This window comes from Anthonomus grandis, chromosome 5 (assembly GCF_022605725.1).
Source record: "Anthonomus grandis grandis chromosome 5, icAntGran1.3, whole genome shotgun sequence".
Classification (NCBI taxonomy): domain Eukaryota; kingdom Metazoa; phylum Arthropoda; class Insecta; order Coleoptera; family Curculionidae; genus Anthonomus; species Anthonomus grandis.
This window is the reverse complement of record NC_065550.1, coordinates 28,593,504-28,620,352: the sequence shown is the minus strand read 5'-3', so window position 1 is coordinate 28,620,352 and position 26,849 is coordinate 28,593,504. Positions and strand designations below refer to the sequence as shown.

Genomic DNA, 26,849 nt, shown 5'->3' with positions numbered 1-26,849 from the left:
TTACTTAAGCAGCATGCAGCAATAGTCGAGTAAATTGAGTTTAAATTGACTTTGCAGGTCATATATCTAATGGCACTTGGTTTGTATTTCAAACAAATATAATTTGAATTTGGATCGAAATTTATCTGGAAGTAAATTCAAAAATATACAGGAAACTAAAAATTGGACTATTGAAGTTGAAAATTTCAGTAAGATGCAACAAGTTTAAACCAAAGCATTAAAATAAAACAATTAGGTAAAATAGACCCAATGTTCATGTTAACTGGTTGTTAACTGATATAAGGGTTTTTCAATTGAAGAGTTGCTACATTTAAATAGCGAAATATCTGCAAGGAGTAAATCATATCCCGTTTATTTGAAAAAGCTTTTCAGGTTCAAAACAAACATTAATTCTTAAATTTTTTATAATAATAGAGAAACATTGTAGTAGTTACAATCGAACAAGTAAACCTGTAATATATACAATGGTTGGGAAATGCTATTGTAAGTCTAAATTGTAAAGTGTTACGCATAATGCAACATTGGAAAACAGTGGAAACAGATGAACTTAAAGGTTTAGTATTATATCAATTCATCTTGGGTGCATGTTTCTGTCCTGCAAAGGGAAAATATGAGGCTAGTGCTGTTTATATACATAAAAGCATATACTACAAACTTAGCAATAGGATAAATAAATTATTATTAATGAATAATACTGAATGTGCTGCTATCGAATGTAGGGTAAATATTGCTATATATAGACGACCAACAGCAAGCATAGACATATATATTTATCTACAAACACTAGAATCACTTCTACCTAAGAAAACTGTCTAGACAATATTTTTGTAAATTTTAAATATGATATTAATGAAAAAATAGAAATGTCTGGTAATAAAAATAAAATAATGTGGATAATAATTTAGTAATGAAATTACTAAAAATGCCAAAAAATAGTGATTTTTGTGTAAAGAGAAATCCCATCGGACTTGCAAATAAATACAATCAGGATATATTGTCAAGTGTATCGGAATTGCTGAAGACTTTAAAAAAATAAACATTTAGCTGTAAAATAAATCCAAATATTCAATGTATGTTTCTAACACCAGTAATTGTGTCGGAACTCTGTGAACTATCAAAACAAAATGGCAATGGAATTGGCCAAGTCTCGTCAAATTTAAGGCAATAATTCTAGAGATTTGCGACAAACTGTGTTTTCTGATTAACAACTCGTTTAGGCATGGAATTTTTCCAGTTCATAAATTAGCTGTCATTAAGCGCATTTATAAAAAAGACGATTCAAACTTGAAAACGACAGACCAATAGGCTTTTCAAAAATCTTTGTCCAAAAGACTGTTATATTTTTTAAATCAGTTCAATTGATTAAACCCACACTAACATAGCTACACTTTGAATAAATCTACTTAAGCAGCTGCTTTTCAATTTACGAAAGTCATTTTAAAACACTTTAAAAAAATAATTTAGTGCTAAATTACCACTGCATCGATGGGGGGCTACTTATGAGAAAACTTAAACTGTCTGGTGTAAGAGGAAATGTTTTGATGCTGTCTTATTCTTATGTGAGTGACAAAAAACAAACTGTAAAAATAGCATCTATAAAATTCGACAACACTGTCACGTACAACGGCTGATATGATATGTGAGGTTATAAAAGAGGTATTCTACACTTCTTGGTTAGGTTAACAACGAACACGTTTTGTAACAGTGGACTGCAAGCAATTGCCAAACCTGGAATTAACAAGGAAAGTGACTATATAACTCTAACAACAAGATAAGAAATAATTAATAGAGGGGATGATAACATAAAATTAATGTGAATACCAAGTCATACAGGTATAAGGGGCAATGACAGGGCTGATGAACTCGCCCAAGCAGGAAGACTACTGGAACGAGTAACCTAACCAAATCTTATCAACGCAAAACGTTTCATTAATGATGGCACAACAGCAATATGGAAGAAATGAGAAAGTCGGTACACCAACTGGCCAATGGGAAAAGGAGCAGAATATGCAAAAATGGAACCAAAACCACTAAAAAAACCCTGGTTCTCTGATATTCCCTACATTAAAAGAAAATCAATTACACTCCTTAATAGAATGAGATCTAGTCACTGTTTAACACCGATGCATCTAAGTACACAAGATAGGAATTAACGAAAACCCAAACTGTGTATGCGGACAGCCAGGAACACTAAACTATATCCTGTGTAATGTGTAATGTTCGACTGTGTAATGGACGAAATGAACTGCCAAAGAAGATACCAATCGGCTTTGAAAGAACAAATGGGACCAGTTAATGAAAAGTCTGTATGTGCAAAAATCAAAATCTAAGACCACTCAATTTATCATAGAAAACCTTATCAACAGTAACATCAATATGTAAACATGCATGTATATAGATAAAGAGTGTGCTTGGTTATACGCTTACTACCACGCTTACTACCCTAGCTTTTTAATCCTTTTATCCGGCTGTCTTGTGTAATGCTCTGATAGCCACAGAGCGAGAAGAGTGTCTATATATGTTTTCCTAATTCCTAAAATTTGTCCAAACTAGTTAAACCAAGTAAACCTATAAAGTCACCATGAAAGGCATGGATGCCAATCCAGACGTGTCCAGGCACACCTTTCATTGAGGCACGGGCATTGGGCGGCCGTCAAAAGACGCGAGTCCATTGTAGCCGAGGAAGAAGAAGAAGAAGAAAGTTGAAAACAAAAATAAAATGCAGTTTTTTGTTAAATTTACAATAGTTTTATTAATTTAAGCAATGAATAAACAATAATAATTAACATAAATAGTACATATATGTGTAAGATATTACATAATAAGTTAAGTATAGCGCAGGGTTGTATTTTATTTATAACTGTTGACAATGACCTTTTCTCTATAGAAGATGGCCAGCATATTTAACAGTAGAAGGGGGTAAACTTCAAAAAGGTCGTAAGCAAAGGAGGCATTTTATTAAGGTAAAAGAAAATCACCTCATTCTGAATAAAGAAAAGACCAATTTAATAATAATTCGAACAAAGTCATCAAGAGTACATATACCCACCGGCTTCTTGTTCTTAATGAAGAAGTAAATATGGTTAAAAACACCCAGGTTTTAGGTCTGCACATCAATTAATTTCAGGTTGGATTACATAGGTATATTACATGTGTCTATGTTTATACAATAATTTACCAGTCAGTATTGAATCCATTTTAGACAAAAACCAAGACAGCTTTAATGGAATTTGAACCATATTGTTTGAATGATTATTTTAACATGGAATTGTAAAATTTAACTTTTAAATGTATTAGTCCATTCTTCAGGTGATTTAAGTGGTGCTGTGAAAAACAAATGTAAACTTGTATTTATTCATTTCATTCGTGATTTATGCCCTCCTTAAACCCAAATCCGAAAGAATTATTGCTAAACTTCCAAGTTTATTTAAACAACAATTCCTAATTATAATTTAATTCCCGCTAATTCTTCACAACTCAACGGGCTACGATAAACACTTATTTACAGCGTCTACATCCGCGTTTGTTGCTAAGCTGTAGAGCCGGGAAGTGCCATCTGTTTAGCAATAAACAAGGAGCCTTATTGTAACGTAATAATCACGCATTTCTAAATGATTGCCTCAAGCTAAACGAGCCGTTTGCGAACTTGCCAAAACCCGTTTTGCCCGCAGCCAAACGGCAGTTTTGGCACAGCTGCACCCTCCCCAAACTCGGTTTAATTATGTTAACTTTATGGATTATAGGTCGTTTTTTCTGGTATTTTCATTATTTTTATTTAGTAGAATAAATAATATTTTGTAGGACAGTCAATTGGAATTTTGAGAAATTCATGAGGTCTCTATTAATTAAATTTTTCGAATTTAATTTTTCGTCAAACCTAAAATAATAAACAAAAAAGCCTTTATTTCATCCGCGGCGAAGGGCAGCAATGGTGGTTACTAATTACTGACATTAATCTTTACAAATAGTATGTATAAGATATTAATTCGTACGAACATTTAATGATTAAATGTATGAATTTCACAGTTTAATAAAATACAACAAGAAATGGTATTTAACAAAAAAATTATTTACCAGATAAAATAAAATCACCTAATCCCCTGGTACTGCCTTATTTATTGTTGGCTTTAAAGCAATATTTTTATTAAATTGTTCTTTAAGGAATAAAAAGGCATCCCTTGACTAACATATTTATTTATTAAATTTGTATCGTGTTTATTGTTTTTATTAAAGTGTATCGAACTTTAGAACCATACTTGTTATTCGAATTTGTCTCTACAATAATAAATTCTCGACAATTTACCTTCAGCGAGTGAAGACTTACAACGAGGACAAAGTTATAGAGCGCCAAAATCATAAAAATACAGTATTATGCGTCAAAATTACTTTTTTCATCATCGTAAAGTCCTTTAAAGTGATGATCACCTAAAAACCTACTCATTTCATGTTGGAATTCATACATTTTCTTTTTGCTATTCACTTATATCGAGATATAGAGGAATTATTGTCCCGACATATATTTTTCGATAATTTGTTTCTAGTTGCAATTACAGGGTGCTTTGCAGTAATTAGCCACGTGTGTGCGCGCATTCTTATTATATATTTAATATGCGAGAAAATAATAATTTAGAGATAATTTTTTTGTTAAAATATTGGATTGGCAATTTTAGATTAACGTCAATGAATAAAGGCAATATTAGAGGCTAAATTTAAGTTCTAAGCATTATATTTTATCGGTTAAAACCGATAATAAAATTTATTTTTTCACTAGATATCGATTCTTACAAATAATTTCTAGTTTTCACTTAAAAAGTTTATTTTCCTACTAAATCGTGTAAAAAATAAATAATAAAGCCGAACCTCTAACTATTTATCAATGAATTATTCCAAATTTAACTGAATATTTGAATTAAATATCCGAGCTACTTAAACCTAAATAAAAATAGGGCACGCAATATTTCAGGAATACTTAGTTCTTATAAACCGCCATATTAATCATTTCTTCTCATTTATTTTTTTTTTCTTACAATTTATAACCAAATATAATCCGAACCTGTCCACTTCCATATGCGATGCAATTGACAAATGACAGTTCACCCTTGCATCAAACGTTATTCAGAAAAGCGCCAGGTGATAAGCGACAGCTCGTTACAGGACCGCAATAAGGATTTTTAATATTTAGTTGTTGCATTTAATAAATTAGAGCTCGTAAAAGCTAACTTATTAGATCTTTTGTTCTAGTTATAGCGTGGGGAGGTCTTTTGGGGAGCGGTTCCGACCTCCAAGGGCCAATCTTCGTAATAGAACCACCTCATCGAGTGGAGTTTGGGTCCCAAACAGGCGGAAGAGCCGATTGTACAGGACATGGCAGCCCACCACCGGAAATCGAGTGGGTTTTACAAGATGGAACACCTGTACAGCAAGTAAGGGCTTAACTTCTAATCTTGTCATAAAAAATATTAAATTTGTCTCAAGAAAGATATCTATATTCAGTAAAAAAGTACCACTTTCTACAATGATTCCTCCCTATAGCTTTATTGAGGAAGTGATAGTTTTTCATACAAGTGGGAGGAAATCAAAAAGATTACTTTACCACTAACCGCATTTATAAAAGAAAGAAATAGAACTATAAATTCCTTATTTGGAAGAAACTTCATAGTTTTCTGTACTGATCTTAAGTCTTACTTTTTAGATCCCAGAGCTACGCCTCATTTTCCCCAACGGTTCCCTAATATTCCCACCGTTCTCAAACGATCGCTACCGCCACGACATCCACACCGCCATCTACAGATGCAAATTGAGAAGCACTTTGGGAATCACCTTAAGCAGAGAAGTTCACATAAAAGCAGGTAAGCAACTACCTTTTTTTTTTCTTTGTTTGTTTTTTTGTTAGAGAAACCAAATAAAACCTGATTGCGAAACAACCCTTGAAAACATTCAGACCCTAAAATAAACCCGATAAAGGCAATCATAGACAACGAACTTCTTTCTTGGGGTATATAAAGAAGATAAATAAAATTTACCGTATTTACACAACACAGAAGGGCAACTCCGAACTCGATAAAAACTTCTCGAAACGGGAAACATTTCCGGGGTTGAAAAGAACTGCCAAATTTAATCTTAAATCTGATTTTGCGCTTACGGACATCGCATCAAGTCGGGTATATTATGGGGAGGTTCTTCCTAGGCGATACACGGTCGCCTGTTTGTCCATAAACAGGCGGCTGGAGTGGAATAAATTGATATTTTTTCTTTCATCGCACATTTTTGGGTGTTTGAACCGTTTCTTTTTTCAAATACACATATGGAAAGTGTTGTCAGGTCTGGGTCAGGTGCCCAGGCACATATTTATTTCAGTTTATGTTTTCATTTTTACTTTTTTTAGACTATTTACGTACTTCGTTTCACAAATTAAATATCAAAGAAAATTTGATACAATTTGATAAAAAAAGGCGAACCGGGGCCATTCAGTCCATACCAGTTAGGTAGAATTGGTCAAATAAGTGTCGTCTTTTGGTTCTTTTTACACCGTCTGATCAATTTAGCACAATTGATCAAAGAAGGTAGGGAGAAACGGGTTAGTCCTCCATTCGACCAATTCAGAAGATGTACTCATAAATGGTCGAATGGAGTTGTTTATCTAAGCAATTTCAGTCCCCCGTCTGACCAATTTCACATAGTTGATCAAAGAAGGCGAGGCCAGACCGTTAAGTAATCCGTTCGACCGATTCAGAAAATATGTTCAAGAAAGATGGAGGATCGTTGTGCACTCCATCCGAGCCGTTTAGTAGATTTGACCAAAAAACGCGTGGAGCGAGTCGAGTATATTATGGAAAGGTTTTTTCATAGACTATACACAGTGGTCATGATTTTTTTTTATACATTATGCGTTGTTGGATATTTGAACTGTTTCCTTTCTTTTTAATTAAATGCGGAAAGAGGTTACAGAACTAGATCAGATGCCCAGGAGCTCTTGGAGAGTCAGTGAGACAAAGGAAGGAACGAAGGAACGAAGAAGCGTCTAGTCCCTCGTGACTAATTTTAAATAGTTACTCCTTGAGTACTCCGTTAGACCCACTAGACACAATTGGTCAAAGAAAGCGTTTACTCAGTTGACAAAATTTGACACAGTTGATCAAAGAAGCCATGGCAAGACCGTTCAGTCCTCCGTTCGACCAATTAAGTAAATTTGATCAAAGAAGGAAAAGAACCGTTCAAACCTTCTATCTATTTGATACAGTTTATTAGAGAAAACAACGCGAGACCGATTAATTTGATATCGCTTAAACGCGAAAATCAATAGGCAACAGGAGTAAAACAAACAGATTTTTTTCCCTATAGGTTCTTGGTACTGAACTATGCTACAAACTTTTTTAGATTTTATGTTATGAGGGTTTCTTACACTAAGATTATAGAGTTCATAAATTGAGACTAATTAAATATTATTAATCACAAAAAGCGAATCAACATCGTTCAGTCCTCCATTCGACTAATTTGTTAGATTTGGTCAAAAAATACGAGGAATTTTCAGTCCTCTATCTGATTAATATGATACAGTTGATCAAAGAAGGCGAGGCAAGACCGTTTCGTCCTCCGTTCGACCAGTTCAGTAGATATGATCATAAAACGCATAAAATAATTTGATTAGTGCTTAGGATTGCGGCTTTTTCCTAAGCGTCCATCCAGTGCACGTAATCCGATATCTAAACTATTTCTTTTTTCAAAATTAAACGTGAAAAGAGTTGCGAAGACTGGATCGGGTGCCCAGAAGCTCTTAAATAGTCTGTAAGGTAAATGGCCAGGTTTTTACCTCTAACGAGTATACATTTACCTAGACAAAAATTATTAATTATTGACTTATCAAATTAGATATTTATAGAAGCATTCAACGGGCGAGTAACCTTTCCGTCCTCCTTTTGATCAATTTTAAGAAAGTGTTTATCAAAAAAAGGAGAGGCGATACTGTTCAGTACTCCTTTTGACCCATTCGACACAATTGGTTAAGAAAAGCGAAGCAATGCCGTTCAGTTCTCCATTCGACTTATTATAAATACAAACCTACCTAGAATTCCGTCCAAATAATTGGATATACTTGGTCAAAGAAGGCGAGGAGTAAATTTTGAGCAAATAAGACGAAAAAAAGTTCAATCCTCCGTTTGATACAGTTGATTAAAGAAGATCAGTACTCCGTCCAATCAATTTGATATATTCACTCATAAGGCAAAATAAATAAGCAATAGGAGTGGCACAATAAGATTTTTTTCTTTCCAACACGTTTTAGGATACTAGTGCCAAACTTTTCCTACTGTTTAGACTAATTTAAATGTAAATAATTAAGAAGTCTGTCAAAGCGGCATCGAAGCGGTCAAACCGTTCAGTTTTTCATTCGACTATTTTAAAACAGTTGATCAAAAAACGTGAATCGAGTTTGTTCAGTCATCCACTTAACCTTTTATAAATGTAAACCTGCTTAGGAAACAAATCTACTTTTTCAAGACTTTTCTAGAGAAGAGAAAAGATAAGACAAAATTTAAACACTCTCTATCTACTGATAACCTAATCTCTTATAAAAGAACAAGAGCAAAGGTTAAAAGAATCTCAAAAAGGTCAAAGAAATCCTCCTGGAAGCAATATATTTCTTCAAGCATTTCAGTCTTCTGTCAAGAAAAAAATGTTGGTCTTAAATCGCTACGGTAAACAGGATAACACATAATAATGACTGGCTAGAAAGTATTTGTATAGTATATCAGTATCATATAACTATGACCCACAATTTTTAACATTAAAATCAAACACCGAAAAAACAGAAATAAACTTTAATAGGGACACTCAATTCTCTTATAATATACCAATAACCTTTCAAGAACTAGAATTTGCAATAAATTGTAGCAAAAATTGCTTGCGCACCTTGGCCCAGCAGATAAGATTTTTGTTTCAATAAGTACACATTTCTGCATGTAAATATATTATTATAAATATATCTGGTCCACAAACTCCTTTTCTGATCCACGGGAACATTTAATTACAATTACAATTGTAAAACCTGCAAAAAACATACTAGAACTACACATCATTGTCGGACCAATTTGACACATTTGTTTAAGGAAGATGAGGAAAAACCGTTCGGTCCTTTATTCGACCAAATTAGTAGATTTAATAAAGAAGGCGAAACAAGACCGTTCAGTCCTCCGTTCGAACAATTTAACAAAATTAATCAAAGAAGGCGATACCATTTACTTCTCTTTTTAACCAATTTGATATTGTTAATTAATTAATAAGACAAGGGAAAACCATTCAGTACTCAGTCCGACCAACTGAAAATAATTGTTCAATGAAAAAAATTAAACAAGCGAGGAGTGGAACAAAATACATTTTTTCCTCCCTCATAAGTATTCGGATATCAGAATTGTTTTTTTTTTCTAAATTCAAAAGAGTTGTCAGGACCGGATAAAGTACCAATAAGAGACTATTTCCACCAATTAAATACGAACAATTAAGTAAGGGAAGAGCTATCTGACAAATTCTAAACAGTTCATCAAAAATGAATATGAGATTGTTCAGTACTCCGTTCGACCCATTTATCACAATTCATCAAAAAACACCGTTCAGTCCTTCATTCGACCATTTTAGTACATTTCATCAAAAAACGTGAGGAACCGTTCAATCCTCTATCTGAGCAATTTAATATACAATTGATCAACGAAGGCGAAGCAAATCAGTTCATTCATTCATTTGACCTATTATAAATGCAACCCTGCTTAGACGTGATACTGTTAATAAAGAAGATAAGGTGAAGCCGTTCTGTACTCCGTCCGACCATTTTAAAATATTTAATTAAAGAAAAAAATAAAAAAGAGAAGTGGAACAAAATAAAATTTTTCTTCCCTTACCTGGTTTCAGATAAGTAAATAGTCTTTTTTTTAATTCAAAACAGCTGGCAGCACTAGATTAAGTATCAAGAAGAGACTATTTCGACTAACTTAATATAAGTAATCAATGCGAAGAACTTCCTGACCAACAAACTTCCTGATCAAAAGAATTAATGCGAGACCGTGCAGTTCATCGTTTGATAATTTTAATATAGTTAATTAAAGAAGAAGAGATGAGAACGTTCAGTACTCCGTTCGACCAATTTGATATAAACGGCGAAAGAACGTTCAGTCCTCGGTATGGCCTCCTATAAATGCAAACGTAATCAAAATCTGCGGTACGTTTTTTCATAATTTATTTAGGTGAAAAATGGGTCCAGATGCGCCAGTTTGTTATTGTTAAAAAACATGTTTTCTATTGGGAACGAAAACGCAAATAATGGCATTCAATTACGTTTTTAAAAGAACGTTTTTCTCCCCATACAGTATTTATTTATTCGATGTTATATGTGGCCAAATGCACGTTTTAAACTTGTCCAAACCAACATAAAACAATAATAGTGGCATAAATTTCAATTTTCCGGATAAAAGAAAAACCACGTGTCCCAGCGAAAATCCAAATGGCCATAAATGCCAAGATAAATCTTCATAAAAGTGCTTCTATTTACCTGCAAACCTTTTAGCCGCCCTTAAACAAAACCTGAATAAGCTAAAACCTCCCCGTCTTATTTATCTTAATAATTCACGGTAACTTCTAATTACTGCTTGACCAATTCTCCCACGGTATGTCAGATAAGCGCGGTGCTTGTTTTTCTCTCTTAGCTCCGGCAACCGGATCTTTTAGGATCCAGTAACTCTCCGGAGAGTCCGGAGCTCGCTTTTCCGACAAATTGAGATCAAAGGCAGTTAATTTCTATGGCCGGGATCTGGATAGTTCCGGGAGGCGATGCCGTCTACCCGGATTTAGTTAGGCTCGCGTTCAATAGCCCGTGTCGTTTATTGGTTCCCATTTTTACAGATGGTTTGGTTGTTATGTGGCGTATTGTTTCAGATTTAAGGAGATAATTGAGAGCTTTATTGGGAGTCGTTTCGTTAAAATTAAAGTGAATAGGTTTTGCGTCAATAGATTATGAAACAGAGAGGTGTACACTCAAAAAGTTGAATATTTATGATTCAATATATACAGTGAAACCTCTCTTGAGCAGACACTCATAGGAACTTCAAAAAGTGTCCGCTCAACGGAGGTGTCCGTCCAAGGGAAAAAGGCCACACAGAAGCAAAATTAAACGGCATGTAATTTTTTTAAACAAGTCTAATATTAATTATTTAATGACAATAAGTATATAATTAGGGATACAAAATAATTATAATTATGCAAAAAAAATAAACTTAAAAAACAAACCAAAACAAAAACTTATGAAATAACAAACCGAAAATAAACTAAACTAGTACATACATACATATAAAGATTTTTGTAAGAAATAATATGTAAATATTTTGGAACACATGTACAAATTAAGATCATTGTTTATGTTTAAAATATTCTAATAAAGACGTTTGTCGATTTTTTTTGTTGAGCAAAGTATCTTGGAAATGAAGATCAAGCATAGATAGTAAATCTAGAGCAGATAGGTCACCCCTAGCTTGAGTGAAGCGTCTTAACTGTTGCGTCATATTAAAAGCCTGTTGATAGGTAGTCAATTCCTCTTCTTCCTCAACGTGTTCCTCTTCTGACTCATCGGATGATACCACTACTTCCTCTTGATTCGAAACCTCCAGAGGAAGGTCATCAATTTGCTCCATTATTAAATCATTGTCTACATTAAAAAATTTGTTGATATCATTATTGTTTATCATGCCAAAATTATCCTTATTCCTCAACATTTGAGCTAAAAGTGACAATGGAATGTCGTCTTTATTTTCCCAGATTTCCAGGTTTTCTGCTCTATTTTCTGAACTATTAGAGTGTGTAATGCCAGACTTAGTAAAGTAATTTTGAACCGTTTTCTTCGTTCACTTGGTCCCATGCAATGTTTATAAAGTAAATTGCATCTAGGTGTATTTTTCTGGCTAATTCTTGGGCTGATTCAGCAGTATTTATGGCTAATAAAAGTTTTTTAATAATGATTGTCCTATAAAATGTTTTAAAACTCTTAATAATGCCCTGATCTAAAGCCTGTACAATAGAAGTGCAGTTTGGAGGCAAAAAAATCAATATTTTTCAATCTTATATCCTTTGGGTGACAACATGCATTGTCGAGAAATAATAAAATGTCTCGTTTTTCACGCATCATTTTTTTATCGAATTGATTTAACCATTCGACCATTAGTTCACCGGTCATCCAGGCTTTTTTATTCCACCTATAAGTAACTGGCAATTCTTTCACATTAATATTTTTAAATCCTCTTGGTTTGGCCATTTTTCCGATCACTAGAGGTTTTTCTTTTTGTCCCTCCGTATTTACACAAAAAAGTATAGTCAGTCTCTCTTTTGAAAATTTACCTCGAATACATCTTTCTCGCTTCAAATGTAGTCCTGTTTGGCACTGCTCGGAAAAATAGTCCAGTTTCATCAGCATTATAGATATTTTTGGGAGCATAGTTCTTAATTATAGATGGTACTTTCTCCCAAAATGTCGTGACATCGGCAGAGTTCACACTTGCGGCCTCCCCACTGATAGTTCTAAAAGCAATGTTGTGCCGGGTACAAAAGTTCTGATGCACTGAAAGTTCTATACCCCAAACCATCAGCGATTTCTTTGGCTTTCGTTTTAACAATTGTACCTAAAAAGATAATAGGCACATGTAAAATATACAGTAATATGTGTAATAATTGAAGTATGTTACCTGATAATGGAATATTTTTGCTTCGAACTCTAATGAACCACTCATAGCACTGCGTGTCAATATTTCTGCCTTCTTCTCTTAGGAAGCTTCTTTTTTCATTCACATTTATATTTGAGTGGAACTTACTTAATAAAACATCCTTATTTTTAATAATCTCAGCTGCTTGTGTTTTTCCTATTCCAAACCGTTTTACTAAGTCGCGTACGCTTAGTTTGTCTTTATTAAAAATCTCAATTACGTCAACTTTTTCTTTAAGAGTTAGCACTTTACGTTTCGACGACATATCGGTTGTTACGCTAATAAAGCTAGAAGATACGACAATAAACTAAAGCCAAATGCATTAACAAAACAGTCAAAACACAAAAACATCCCGACAAATCGGCGCCATGCGAAGAGTACCGTCGTATCGGGGAAAACCCAGGCTCTGGCGCCAATGCAACCCCCGATTGCGTGTTTAAATTTTTTCTGTGTCCGCTCAAGAGAAGGTTTAGCGGTTCTTCGGACCACTTTTAGGTGTCCGCGTCCGCCCGAGGGAGTGTCCGTTAAAGCATATGGGAATTTAGTGTATTTTCAATGGGACCAAAAAAAATGTCCGCTCAAGGGAGTTGTCCGTCTATTGGAGGTGTCCGTATCGGGATGTTTCACTGTATTACAAATGATAGCTACAAAATTACTGGTCTTCATGACGTCAACGTTGGTCTAAGAATCATTTAAGTTAGAGCGTTGAGTCCTCCGTCCGACTTATTTAGTAGATATGATCAAAACAGGTGAAGGAATCCATTCCGGGCATTTGAGGCCATTTCTCTTCAAATATTTTTGTAATGTTTCATAATTTCTTTGTTATACTTGAAGTCATTTTTGTTGGGGTTTTTGGGACATTTCTTGTGTCCATGTTGATTAATTAAAAAAAAGCTTAAAATCTGATGCAGTGGTAATTATTAAAGAAATTTCTACACTTCTAATAGTTTACATATCAAATTGCCCCGGCTCCATACAATACCTTTATATGATTTTAAAACTTATAAAATTGAATCCGAAATTAAAAACAGTAATGCTAAGCTTATGTCTGAAATTGCTAAAAATCGCCTGAATTAGACCGTTCAGTCCTCCGTTCGAGCAATTTGACACAATTGATCACAGATACCTATGAACCGTTCAGCCCTCCGTCCGACCAATTAGACACAACCGATCGAAGAATGAAATAAATCAGTATAGCTTTGATATTCTAGAGGTCTATATAGCCAATCTTCACAAATAAAGAGAAATTTTGTATTTTTTCCACAGGTAGCTAATGGATTGGTGCGAAAATTCCGGATTAATAGAAAAATTTTACCAGCTTATATACATTTATTTCTCATATATTATAGACATTTGTGGTAATTTTCCAATTTATTTCAAACATGTCTTCGAAGTAGTTCAATTTTTTGTTTATTTCTTCTACGTATATTTGTGATCTTTCATGCTTTTGAAGTATTTTCTTTTTAAATTCTAGGATATTGTTTTTTTCTTCTACTTGAAGTCATTTTTAGTGACAAATATATCTGCCGTGGTGAAAACTTTTAAAGTAATTTTTTGTATAGTTCCAGACATTTGAATTTATCCTTTTATATCAGCTACATCCATAGTTACTTAATTTCAAGCATTTGAAGTAACTTTTAAGGTTTCTGAGTGATTCAAGTCATTACTTTAAGGCAGTTAAAATCACGATTCATTCAATTCTTCCAAGTTCCTTAAAGTGTTTTTATTTTTTTCCAGGCATTTTAGATAGTTATTTATTTGTAATGAAGTTAGTTTAAGATTTGTCCTGGTATTTGAAGTCACTTCTTGGAAACATTTAAAATCATAGTTATTATTCCCGATATTTGGAATCACTTTCCATATTTATAAATTTTTTATGGCAAATTGGCGATTTATTCAAAAATTTTCCAAAAACTTAAATAATATATTTAAAAATTTTGAAAATTTGTATCCAACTAGCTTATTTGAAATAATTAAACACCTATTTTAGCATTTTTTGAAAAATATAAAAGGGAACGAGATAAATACTTTTTTTGGTAGAGATTTTTTTTTAAATTTTACTGAACTCCTATAAGTCTAAAACCCAGAAAGATAGAATTTTGAAAATTAAAATTCAAATAGGTTGTTTAAAATAATTAGGGATCTATTTCATTATTTTCTGAAAAACGTACAGGGAGTTGAGAAAAAAATGTTGGTAAAGAAGTGTTTTTGTCATGTTGTTGTTTGTGTTTTGTAATTTTTTCCAAAAACTTAATTAAATATCCATAACTCAAACACCAAAAAAGATAAAATTTTAAAAATCTGTATTCAAATAGCTCATTTAAAACAATTAGACACATAGTTTTTTGAAAAATATACAGGAGAATGAGAAAAAAATATTTTTTTTGTTAAAGGGATGATTTTTTCATAAATTTTAATAAACACCGATAAGTTAAAAACCCAAAAAGATAGAATATTGAATATTTATCATTCATTTAAAATAGACATATATTTCATCATTTTGATGCACATTAGTTCCATATTTTGACATGATAAGTCTTATAAGATCCAAGTATGATGGATTGATTTTCCAAGCAATTAAATAAAACGAAAAGAAATAATTAAGAGTTTAAATAGAAAATTATAACTTATTAATTGACAGTAATAATTGTGTAATTCTTGATCATAGCTTGGTTTTTTGCATTGCAATTGATTTTCATTCTTAATATATTTCTCATTTAAATGGACCTTAATAAAATTTATATGCACCTAATCCAGCTCGAAGGAACAAAACTGCAATTTAGCCCCATAAGTACCAATTTATGTTACACGTAAGTACTATACAAAGTAGCAATTCTGCTTTAATACTTTTCCTAAATAATCCTAGAAAAACTTAATTTTCATGTAAATTTAGCCAACTCCAACAAGAATTTTTTATTATATTTTTTTACAGCTTTATATGTATACAAGTGTAAAAATTCTATTTTATACTTGGTCATAAAACCTTAGATTTTCCGAAAATCCCGAAACCGAAACGCCGACCGACCGCTGTCCGCTTCGACGTGCAATTTCGGACAGGAAAACCGTAAAATTTAACGTCGCTTAGACAAAAAAATAACCAGTTGGCACGTTACCTCGTAAACTAAATTGACTACAATAGTAGGGAGAAAATCAATTTTCTCTATAGTAAGACCTTTTTTAGTTTTTCCTTTTTAAGCCGTATTAAAATTAAACTGTACTTAACTGACCTGTACAGAATAATACAGTAGGACATCTTTGTATATTTAAATAAATCTTTATCATGCAAACAAAAAAATCTTTGAGAAAGTTGAAAAAATAATAATATAAACAATGAAACATTTAAATATTGAATAAAATTAAAACGCAGTAAATTGAGATCTTTGTGGTAGACCAAAGATGCTGTACTCGTTTTTCCTTAATATTGAACCTATTGACACCCAGAAAAATATTGTAGCGGTTTTCCCGTTCATTAGTTATGAATTAAAACAATCAAAAAGAGTCAAGTAATTTACTCTCACACTTATGAAAAAACGATCACGCACGACTATTAGAAATATCTATTTTTACTGTAATTATTTACAACTATTGTGGCGTTAACTTTACAGTGTTACTATTTTGCCAAGAGTTTGCAGACGGTAGCTCAGAATTATTGGAGGCTTGGGATTGTTCGAAGGTTCACTTATGACTGGCTATTAAAGAATCTAAACTTGATTATAACTATTAAATAAGAGTACAATACAACCAAATTATATTTACATCAAAGATATGTACACACCTCATGTTCTAATCTGATAAATGTTAATAATTTACTATGAATTAAAATATGAATAATGTTGATATGATTAAAATAAGTTTGACAAAGGTAATATTTAAATTATGATTTCACCACTAGGTAGATTTCAGCACTTGAATAATAAATTGCAATTATTAAAGTTTTTAGTATATATTTGTATTACGCAGGGGAGTTCTTGAACCTTTTTACCTAAGGCATATCAGCCTTAACCGTGTTATATCTACTTAACTACCCAAAAGGGTACTAAAAAATACTGAACAAAAAATAATTAATATTATAGATAAGAAATTGACGTATTAAATTATGACATTGATTGAATATTTATAACGTTAAATTGAAATAAAAGGTATATTAATAAAAATGTAAATAAGTGAGACAAATCTATGGTTAGTAATATTTAAATAAATTTAATAAACTGGCCTGTATATTCCTCCAAGAAATGAACGGCTAACCTTCAAAACCAAGGCTGTGAATGTATGCCATTTTTAGCTCAGCTATCCGGACTGGGAATCTCTAGCTCTAACTCTGGCTCCAGCTCCATCGCTTTCAGCAATTTCCCAGGGAAATCAAAAGCCTGCAGCGATCAACAATTGAAGAAGAATAAAGAGGAAAACGGAAAAGTAAAACCCTTGCTAAGTTTCATTATCTATCTATCAAAATCTTAGGCATCCTGCACCAGAATTATGAAATAAACGATTCCCTAAAGGAACAAGATTCAGGACCATAAATTATAAACCATATTGGTCACTTCCTGCTTCACAAACTTCGGAAATAAAAAACTGGTCTTTTACGTGCGCTCCTACCTGCAATATGGGAACAAGTCCTCGAAAAATCGACGCAGTACCGACTAAATCGATAACGACCCCACCTGTCGCCTGAGCTGTCAATATCAGCCAATCAGAGAAAATATTAATTATGACCAAGTAGAGAAGTGACGGAACGTCAACAGATAGCATGGATAATTAAACCAGGAGAGTGATGCGTTACAGTAGTAATGTGTCATTGCCAGTGTTAATTTATAGAAATATGAATAAAAAAAATTGACTGAAATTATTAATGTAGTTATTGAAATTAATGAAATATCAATAGAGCGTTAGTGAACATAAGGAATAGAAAAATAAAACGCTACACTATTTATATCTGATTTAAATCTCGCGCCAATATTTCGAACTTTACTTTACTGAACTGACAACGGATTTCCGTCGGCGATGAGGCTCCTTCTCGGCAGAACGCGGTTCCAGGAGATTCTCGCCAACCTTCGAGACGTCGTGCGATGTGTCACTTGTGTTATTCCGGAATGAAAGAGAATTAGCTAGTTTCTCGGTGTTTACAATATCGTTACAATATGCGTGCAAAAGTCAGTATTTAAAACCGTTTTCTGAACCTAAAAACCTGCTGAAAAAAACCCGATATGGACTCGATAATTGCAAAATATACATTCTTAGCAGCAGATTTCTCCAGCAAATCTTCTCCACAGCACAGTCTAATTAATTTCATCAGTGTAATTAATTTCAACACTCCTCTGAAATTCATTACACTGATCTTTGTAATGTTGGTAATATTTGCATTGCACCAGTCCTGGGATAGAACTCAGATCGATCAACACAAATTCCTTCAGGTGTATCGAAAGTTTGTGATCCCCTAGTGAATAAAGAAATGCGTCTATTTGAGACAACAACAGCAAAAATCATGTCTATATATAAGGAAAAGCAAAATTATGAATAGTAAAATATATTCTTTATGATTCCTCAGAATGAGAGGGTAATATAGATTGGGATTTTTTAATATTCTCGTTTGATTGGTATAAAACTACCTGGATCTTCTGGAAGTATATTTTTCTGAAGTTTTCTGTCATTCTTGATAACACTGTAGAGTGAGTGAATTGCGTACTTCTCATAAGAGATTTATTGAAACTTGCAGAAGTTGCCACATCAGAACACGAGACACAGAGGATACGTGGAAGGAAATGCCAAATCACTACAATATGAAGAGTGAGTGCAAGAAGGTTTTTAAAAGAGCTAACAGGAATGCAAAAGAAAAAAGGAGGTAGAAGTCCTCAGAAATGCGAGTAATGAGATCTCATGATCACTTATTTCAAATTATTTCAAGAGAGAATATTGTTATGGATCTTAAGGGGTTTACACAAAAGCTTAATAAATACGAGTCATTTTAGGCATTGGTGATCAAAAAGCAAAACTGTTCTTTAAGGTCAATTCATATCAAAGTTATCAAATCTTTTTATAAAACCGAAAGGATCATATTTATTGGAATATTCTTTGGAAATTAGGTATTGATTTCCAAAGAATTTAGGTAAGAATTTTTGAAATATTGGTCATTTAAAGCACTAGCGACAAGAGTAAATAATGTTCTTCAAAGTGGCTACTCATTTCAAAGCACAATATTTTAAAAACTAATTGGAATATTCTTAGGAAATAAAAGGCGTAATACTCCTTAGAATATTCTTTAGAAATATTGGTTTAATACTAAGTTGATCAAAGCAAAAGTTTTAGAAATGTTGGATATTTCAAGCAATGGTTACCTACAAGCAAGACTATTCGTCAAGGTAATCACTCACTTCAAAGTGCATTAATTCAAAAAGTAATTTGAATATTCGCACGAAACAAACAACATGAGACTTATTGGAATATCCTTTCAAATATTTATCCATTGGATAAGTCCCAATGAATTCAATCAATGTTTTTGTGAATATTGGTTATTTTAGGGAGTAGTGACCAAGAATCAAGTTTAAAAGTTTCTTCAAGGTGGCCACTCACTTATGATCAATGGTATCGAAGAAAAATTAAAAAGATGTAAGAAATACGTAGAGGAGCTGTTCGATGATGATCGGCCGGAGCTCCCACATAAGTAGATGATGACAGAGTCATCCATTCAATAAAAATTAAGAAAAACAGAAAAGAATTAGAACAGATTAAGTACATCCAGAGGTGTTTAAAAAATCGCAAACAAAGAAGATAAGGACTCAGAGCTTATAGATGAGTTATTCGAGACCATCTACAGTGCAGGGAAAATCCCTTCTGATTGGATTAAGTCTACCATCGTGGCGATATAAAAAAAGTCGAACTCGTCTCAGTGTAATGATTACCGCATAATTAGTCTGATGTCCCACGTCCTCAAAGTATTCCTAAAAACTCAAGAATCCATATACGGATTTATAAGAAATGCGAAGGACAAATGGTAACACTCAAGGCGGATTTTAGAGTGGACTCACTCCAGAACTCATGAGAACATAGAACTCATGCTAACACAGAGATGTAGGGACATGAACATGGATGTGTACGCTTGGTTCATTGACTATCCTAAAGCATTTGATTGCTTCAGGCATTAGATGGTCCTAGAGATAGTATTAGCAACCAAGATTAATAAGAGAGACATTGCAATTATAGCACAGCTCTGCTGGAACCAAACTGCGAAGGTAAGAGTACTCAATAATGAATTACTGTAATAATGAACTATTTAACATTTATTCGGAATCCATTTTCAGGGAGGCTTTAGTGAAAGATAATATGGGAGGTATTAAACGGAATGGAGTCCTTTATCATAGTACTAAGATATTTTATTATAGTATTTTATTTGTAAGTTAAAGTATTAATTATATTATATCTTTGCCTTTTTTATCCTTATTCCACTCCAACTATTTTTTTTAATATATTTTTGAAATCTTAATGGAATAATTGAATATGTGAATATAATTTAATAAAAAACCTAAAAATAAGAATATTTTACTCTATAAGCTCCTATGAGAAATTTATCGCGGTTCCCCGTCACAAATACAGATTTATTTACTAGTCTTAACTTGTCACCTTCGGTTCCAATCTTTCTAGTAAATTTACGGCAATATACCAAAATTGCCAGGCACTTTCGGATAATGCGGGACTACTATCCCGTGGGAACGCTTCTCGCACACACGTCTCTCTTCTCCCCCCTCACCTCACCCCTCCACCGCATCAAAGATGGGAAAATCGATAAAATTTCATTTTAAAAATGAAATTGGGGAAAATTCGCCTTTTAACTTTTTTGTATTTCGTTTTGTTTCAGTTGTCAAGCAAAAATACGATATTCAAGTGAGCGACGAGTACGTCATAGCGGGAAATACGGCGGTACTAAAGTGTAAAATACCCACGTACGTGTCGGATTATGTGATGGTCACCTCCTGGGTTCAGGATGAGAATATTAATATTTATCCCAATACTGATATTGGGGGGAAGTATGTGGTCCTAGGAAATGGGGACCTTTATATTAGTAATGCTGGTCCTGGGGACGGATATAAGAACTATGCCTGTAGGACTGTTCATAAGCTTACAGGTAAGTTTTATTAATATTTGTTAGTGTATTAAGAATTCCGTAAAAGAATAATCAACCTAAAAGCAGTGATTTTTTTTTTTTAATAAATTAAAAAGGAATTTTATAAGCTTTTTTCATTAAATAAGAGAGATCTATCTATGACCCGATTGATCATAGTGAGGCTGAAACTTATTAAAATAAAGCTAATTAAATAAATTAAAAAGGCAACTGAGAATGTTTCATAATTTAAAAGTGAAATTTTAGAAAGATTCCTTGGAAAGTTTCAATTTTTAAATATTTTATAAAATCATCAAAAAAAAAATATAAAAATTCCTTAATATCCTAAATTATCAGTAGCTTTAAAATTGTATATCATAGAACTTATTGATCATAAAGAAATGAAACAAAAATTGAAAACTAATTAATTTTTGGAAATTCTTGATTGCAAAAGCCATTAAGCTTTACAATTTCATAAGGGTATTTCAAAAACTTTCTAGTCAAAATTTTAAATTTTCTCAAGCTAACAGTGATCCTAACATTTTAATTCTGCTATTACTATTATGTATCTTGATTGCGAATAAATAAAAAAATAAATATTCTAATTAATTTTTCGAAATTTCAAGAAGTCTGCAGTCAAATTACAAATTCTAAAATTTTAATTCTGGTACTACTGGTATGGAACTTGATTTTGAAAAAAAACTACAAAAAATACAATTTTAATTAATTTCTTGAAATACTCGTACTTGATTCCAAGTGCCACTATATTTGACAATTTTAAAAAGTTTTCTATGAAAGTAGTAACTTACTTGTAGTAGTACTATTGAATAGCATGTAACTTATTGATAGTAAAAAAAATTGAAAATGTTGATTAATACTTCGATATTTTTAATTCTACTACTAATGTTATAGAAAATTTTTAAATATATTGATTGGTGACAAAACCAATTGAATTAAAATGTTTATTTTTTTTTATTCTTGATTTTAAATCCCATTAAGTCTCATAATTTAAAAATGGAAGATTTCCATTGTAACTTTTAACAGGGTTAGAATGGAATTTTTAAATTTCTTAAGCTCCCAGTAGCTCTAAGTTTTTAATTTTGGTACTATTGTTATGGAATTGATTGTAAAAAAATAACCAAAATATTAAAATGTTTAATTATTTTTTAAAATACCACTAAGTTTAACAATTTAAGAATATGATTTTAGAAAATGTCCAGTAAAATTTTAAATTTTCTTATTTTCTTCCAGTAACTCTAAATCTTAAATTCTGGTATGTAACTTATTGAATATAATCCAAAAATCTCATCCATTATTCTCTAAGAGATCAACATACAAAATTGACGAAAAACAAAGAAAAACACAAAATCACGGTCTCACAACATGTAATTAAACGGACTACACGTGTTTCGCTAGTTCTAACTCTAATGCTCTAACTAGAGCGAAACACGTGTAGCCCGTTTAATTACATGTTGTGAGACCGTGACTTTGTGTTTTTCTTTGTTTTTCGTCAATTTTATTGAATATAAGAAAAAACATTCTTGATTTTGAAAAATGTCCATTAAAAATTAAGTATAGGTCTTTTTTTAATTTTCTTACTCTATTAATGGTTTCAAATTTGCATTTCTATCATAAAATTTATTGGTTGCGAAAAAAAATTAAAAGTTCTAATTTATACTTAAAATAAAGTAAAGTTAGATAAAGTTTTCAGTAAAAAATCAAATTTGAATTTTCCTCTTTTACCGGTGGCTTTAAATTTTTAATTTTGCTGTAATGTAACTAATTTATTTTAAAAATAATTAAAATTTTAATATTTTTTTGGAAATTCGTGATGCTATTTAGTTTCACAATTTCAGAAAGTTTCCTGTCAAATTGCAAATTTTTAATTTTCCTTTCCTACCTAAATTTTTAATTCTACTACTATTGTTGTGTAACATAATGATTGTGATAAAAAATTAAAAAACTTTTTAAAATTCTTAATTCCAAATGCTATTTAGTTCCATAATTTTAAAATAGGATTTTAAAAATTGTCCAGCAAATGTTTTATTTTTTAATTTCCATTATGAAACTAATAAATTGTGAAAAAAATTCAAAAAATGAAAAATTATTTTTAATTATTTTGAAAATCATTAAGTTTCATAACAGCAGAATTAAAAATTTAAAGTCACTGGTGGAGAAGAAAAATTCAAATTTTGATTTTTTACTGAAAACTTCTAAAATTTGAATTAAGAATTTCCAAGTATAAATCTCAATTTTTCATTTTTTTAATTTATAATTTTAAATGCAAATAATGTCAAAGTTTTCTGTAAAATTTTAAATTTTAAATTTTCCTAAGCTAGGAGTGGCTCTAAATTTTCATTTCTGCCCTCTTAAACTTATTGATTGTAAAAAAAACAACAAAAAGTTAAAATTCTAATTATTTTTTGTAATATTTCGGATTTTAAAAACATCATTAAGTTACAAAATTTCCAGTCAATTTTAAAATTTTCCTAAGATACCAATAGTTATAAAATTTTATTTCTGCTTTCTTATTATGGAACTTATTGATTGTGAAGAAAAAAGTACGAAAAATAAAGATTCTGATTAATTTTTCAAAATTTTTAATTCTAAATACCATTAAGGCTCACGATTTTAAAGTGGAATTTAAAAAGGTTTTTAATCAAATTATCTTAATCTGCTATTAGAACTTAAGAAATAATAAAAATTCTAATTAATACGTCGAAATTCGTGCCTCAAAATACTAAAATATCAAGATGGGACTTGAATGGACTAAAGTTTCAAATATTGATTTTTGAAATTCTAAAATTCTGATATGGAATCTAAATGTTGGTTTTTTAAAAATCAGTGTAGTAATTATGACGTTTTTGTGATGAAACTCACAATTTAAGTAAAAATTGAATAAAAAACTTATTTGTATTTCAGTTATAAAAACAAAATATCAATTTTTAGGGCTTCTAATCATAGAACCCAATTTAAATGGTTAATACAAAAAATATTATTATCAATTTTTAAGCTTCCAAATTAAAAACATAAATCTTAAGCTGATTTTAATTTTAAATTCCAACGAGTTTCTACTGGACAACTTAAATAATTTAATTAATTTTTGTTTAAATTCTCAGACAAATGTTAAAAAACTGTATCTCAGTCTGCTATATGGATAAAATCGGTAATCAAATATGGCCTTTTCCTCCTACTTTTGGCAAATATATTTCCCATTAATTTATTTCAGCATAACAGTTTTAGAGCTACGAATTTCTTCAAAACACATGGAAATACAGCCATTATTAAGCTACTTTCTTTTGCCCTTAAGTTCTCCCTAGTATATTTTAAAAGTAATATTTCAATTAGACCTTTAAATTAATAAGTAATACCCTAATTACCTCATTAACATTAAACATATTTCAACAATGGATAACATGCTTTGCTAGCTTCAAAGCAAATTACTGCTAAGATAAATTATTGCCTCATGACATAATATATTACAAATTGGATATATCCGTTCGTATGTATGGATATTAGTTAGCTTCAGGGAGAATAGATAACTCGATTAAAATTAGTTAATTGATTTATGATTAGTTTTGCTTTACTTGTGTATGTGCTCAAAATATTAATATCTTCATTTATATTCACCCAGCCTAACACTAAACCAAGGATAATTCCTCAATCTCATAAAGGAAATTCAAGTTTTCATTTGTCAATCTCTAACAATATTGTTGGATAAATATTTCCGCCTGGAAATGTCTCAAAACTTTTATGAGAGGAATTGAAGATAAAATTAAATACGCCTCGCTTACTTTAGCCTTACGACAACTTTAATTAAAATAAGAACTGTCTAATCCGGAAATACTTGGATTTTAAGAAGGGTGTTAGTTTGGTAAGGACTTTTAAAGCCATTTTCAAATTTTGTATTTATTAGTTTTATTTAGAGATGTCAGTCGTGTTCATTAAAATTATGCATTATGTAAATTTGGATACGGGACAAATTGACAATATTTTAAATGTATATAAATAATTGAAATACTTTTGTAAAATTGTGTTTTTATTTGCAAGAAGTTAATGATTTTTCTAAATAATATTGTTTATGGAATCGATGATACCTAAAGTCAACTAGAACCTAAAATAAAAATATTAACAACAGATTCCTTAAAAAATGAATTATAATAATATATATAATAATATAATTTAAATAATTATTATTTCATTCTATATACACTAAAGTGATAAACTTGGCATAATAATTGGGATATTGCAAGACTACATTTCTTAAATTATAATGAAACCAGGCTTTTTATTTTTTTGGTGATTTTTTAAAAAATGATAAATTATCCTTGAAAATTAAACTTGAATTTTTTTTTATTTATGAAATTATCCTTGGAAATTGAACACAATTTAAATTTCGAAAGAGAAGCTGATCACCACTACTTAACAGTTGGTACTTAGATTCTTCTAACGAAATCATTTAACACCTGTTTCAGTATATTTTCCAAACGTAAAAAAATGTCTTGAAAATTGAAAAGGTTTACCTAAAAAACGAGAAATGGTCAGGGTTAGTTACCCCTAGATATTTTATTACGTGCTCCTATTTATTTATTTTTATTATGCATACTGTATGGTAATTTGGTGCTTTTTTAACACTACTTTTTTGCTGATTGATATGTGTTTATGATGAATATTATTTATTAAAATTATGGCAATTTCTAAAATTCATTTCATGCTTTCTATAAATTAGCTTAAATAGGAAATAATTTGTAAACTGACATAATAGAATAGACGACATATATAGAGGTCCGAGAAAGAGTAGGAGCTGTTTTCAAATAATCGCCTATTCTTTTAATCTGCAATTTCGGGCAAAAAGATATTGGAGCTTTTTTTTAGGTATTCTGGCAAAGAATTGAATGTAATAGTAAAACCACCAAGTTTCCTCATAGTTCCAGAAAAAATTGAGTAATATTGATAATCGGTTTTCATTAGTTTTCTCGAAAATTGCCATAGATAAAATCATAACATATTTTGAAAATTGTAGTTCCTTTCAGGCACAACAACTTTTATAAAAATAATTTTTCTTTCAGCCTTATAGATTTCCCAAAAAAAAAAAATTTTTTTGGAGAATTTTCCTGGGCGATTTTTCAAAAATCCTCCTTAATTCCCTTTATTTCCAGAGAAAACTGGAAAAATAATGTTTGTTTTCGTGAATTTTCTCGAAAACGGTCTTAGATAAAATTATAAAGTATATTGCAAATTAGGGCCCTTCTCAGGCTCAACAACTTTTATTCAAACGATTTTTATCTTGGCCTTATAGATTTTCCAAAAAAAAATGAAAACCATTTTTTAAAGAATTTCCTTTAGGAGTATATATCCTGGAAATTATGACCCAATAATTGATTTTTTTAAATTTGTTTTTTTGGTTCAGAAAACTTATTTATAGCAATTTAAAATCATTTGTTCCCCTCAGACCATGTTATAAATGAGGCATTTTTAAGTAATTTTAATTTTCAAAAATTTTTTTGTGCCATTATTATGAATCTTAGAAAAAAATGGTTTTTTGATGATAATTTAATGCTCCACCTATTTTTCGAAATTTTAGAGCACCAAATTTGGGCTGTTTTTAAAGAATCGCCTATAGCTCCTTTAAGATACATTTTAGGGAGAAAAAAAATACAAGTTTTTTTTAGGCATTCTTACATACAATTTAGTGCAATAGTAAAAACACCGACTTTCCTCATAGTTCCAGAAAAAATTAAGAAATAATGAAAATCGGTTTTCGTGAATTATTCTGCAAACTGTAGCTCCTCTTAGGTCCAGAAAATTTTAATCCAACAAATTTTTCCTCAGCCTCATAGGTTTTTAAAAAAAAAATTAAGACCATTTTTTAGAGAATTTCAAAAAATCGATTTTTTTTGATTTTGCATTTTTAGTTCTGAAAACAATTTTTCAGCAAGTTTAACAAATTTGCCTCTTCTAGGGGATTTTCTAGTTAATAATTTTTTGAGGTAGAGCCAATTTTTGAGTGTTTTTTCTTGCCT

At 31.2% G+C, this 26,849-nt stretch overlaps 1 protein-coding gene across 5 annotated transcripts in view; it reads left to right on the top strand.

Annotated features, from left to right (window-relative positions):
- The window catches only part of LOC126735931 (cell adhesion molecule Dscam2), a 241,220-nt gene that overhangs the window by 106,318 nt on the left and 108,053 nt on the right, over nucleotides 1–26,849 (top strand). For all 5 annotated transcript variants that reach the window (XM_050440056.1, XM_050440054.1, XM_050440055.1 and 2 more), the window contains exons 2-4: nucleotides 5,242–5,423; nucleotides 5,693–5,849; nucleotides 20,584–20,850. In XM_050440056.1, coding sequence (XP_050296013.1) covers nucleotides 5,242–5,423; nucleotides 5,693–5,849; nucleotides 20,584–20,850 — 606 coding nt within the window. The remainder of the gene's footprint in view (nucleotides 1–5,241; nucleotides 5,424–5,692; nucleotides 5,850–20,583; nucleotides 20,851–26,849) is intronic.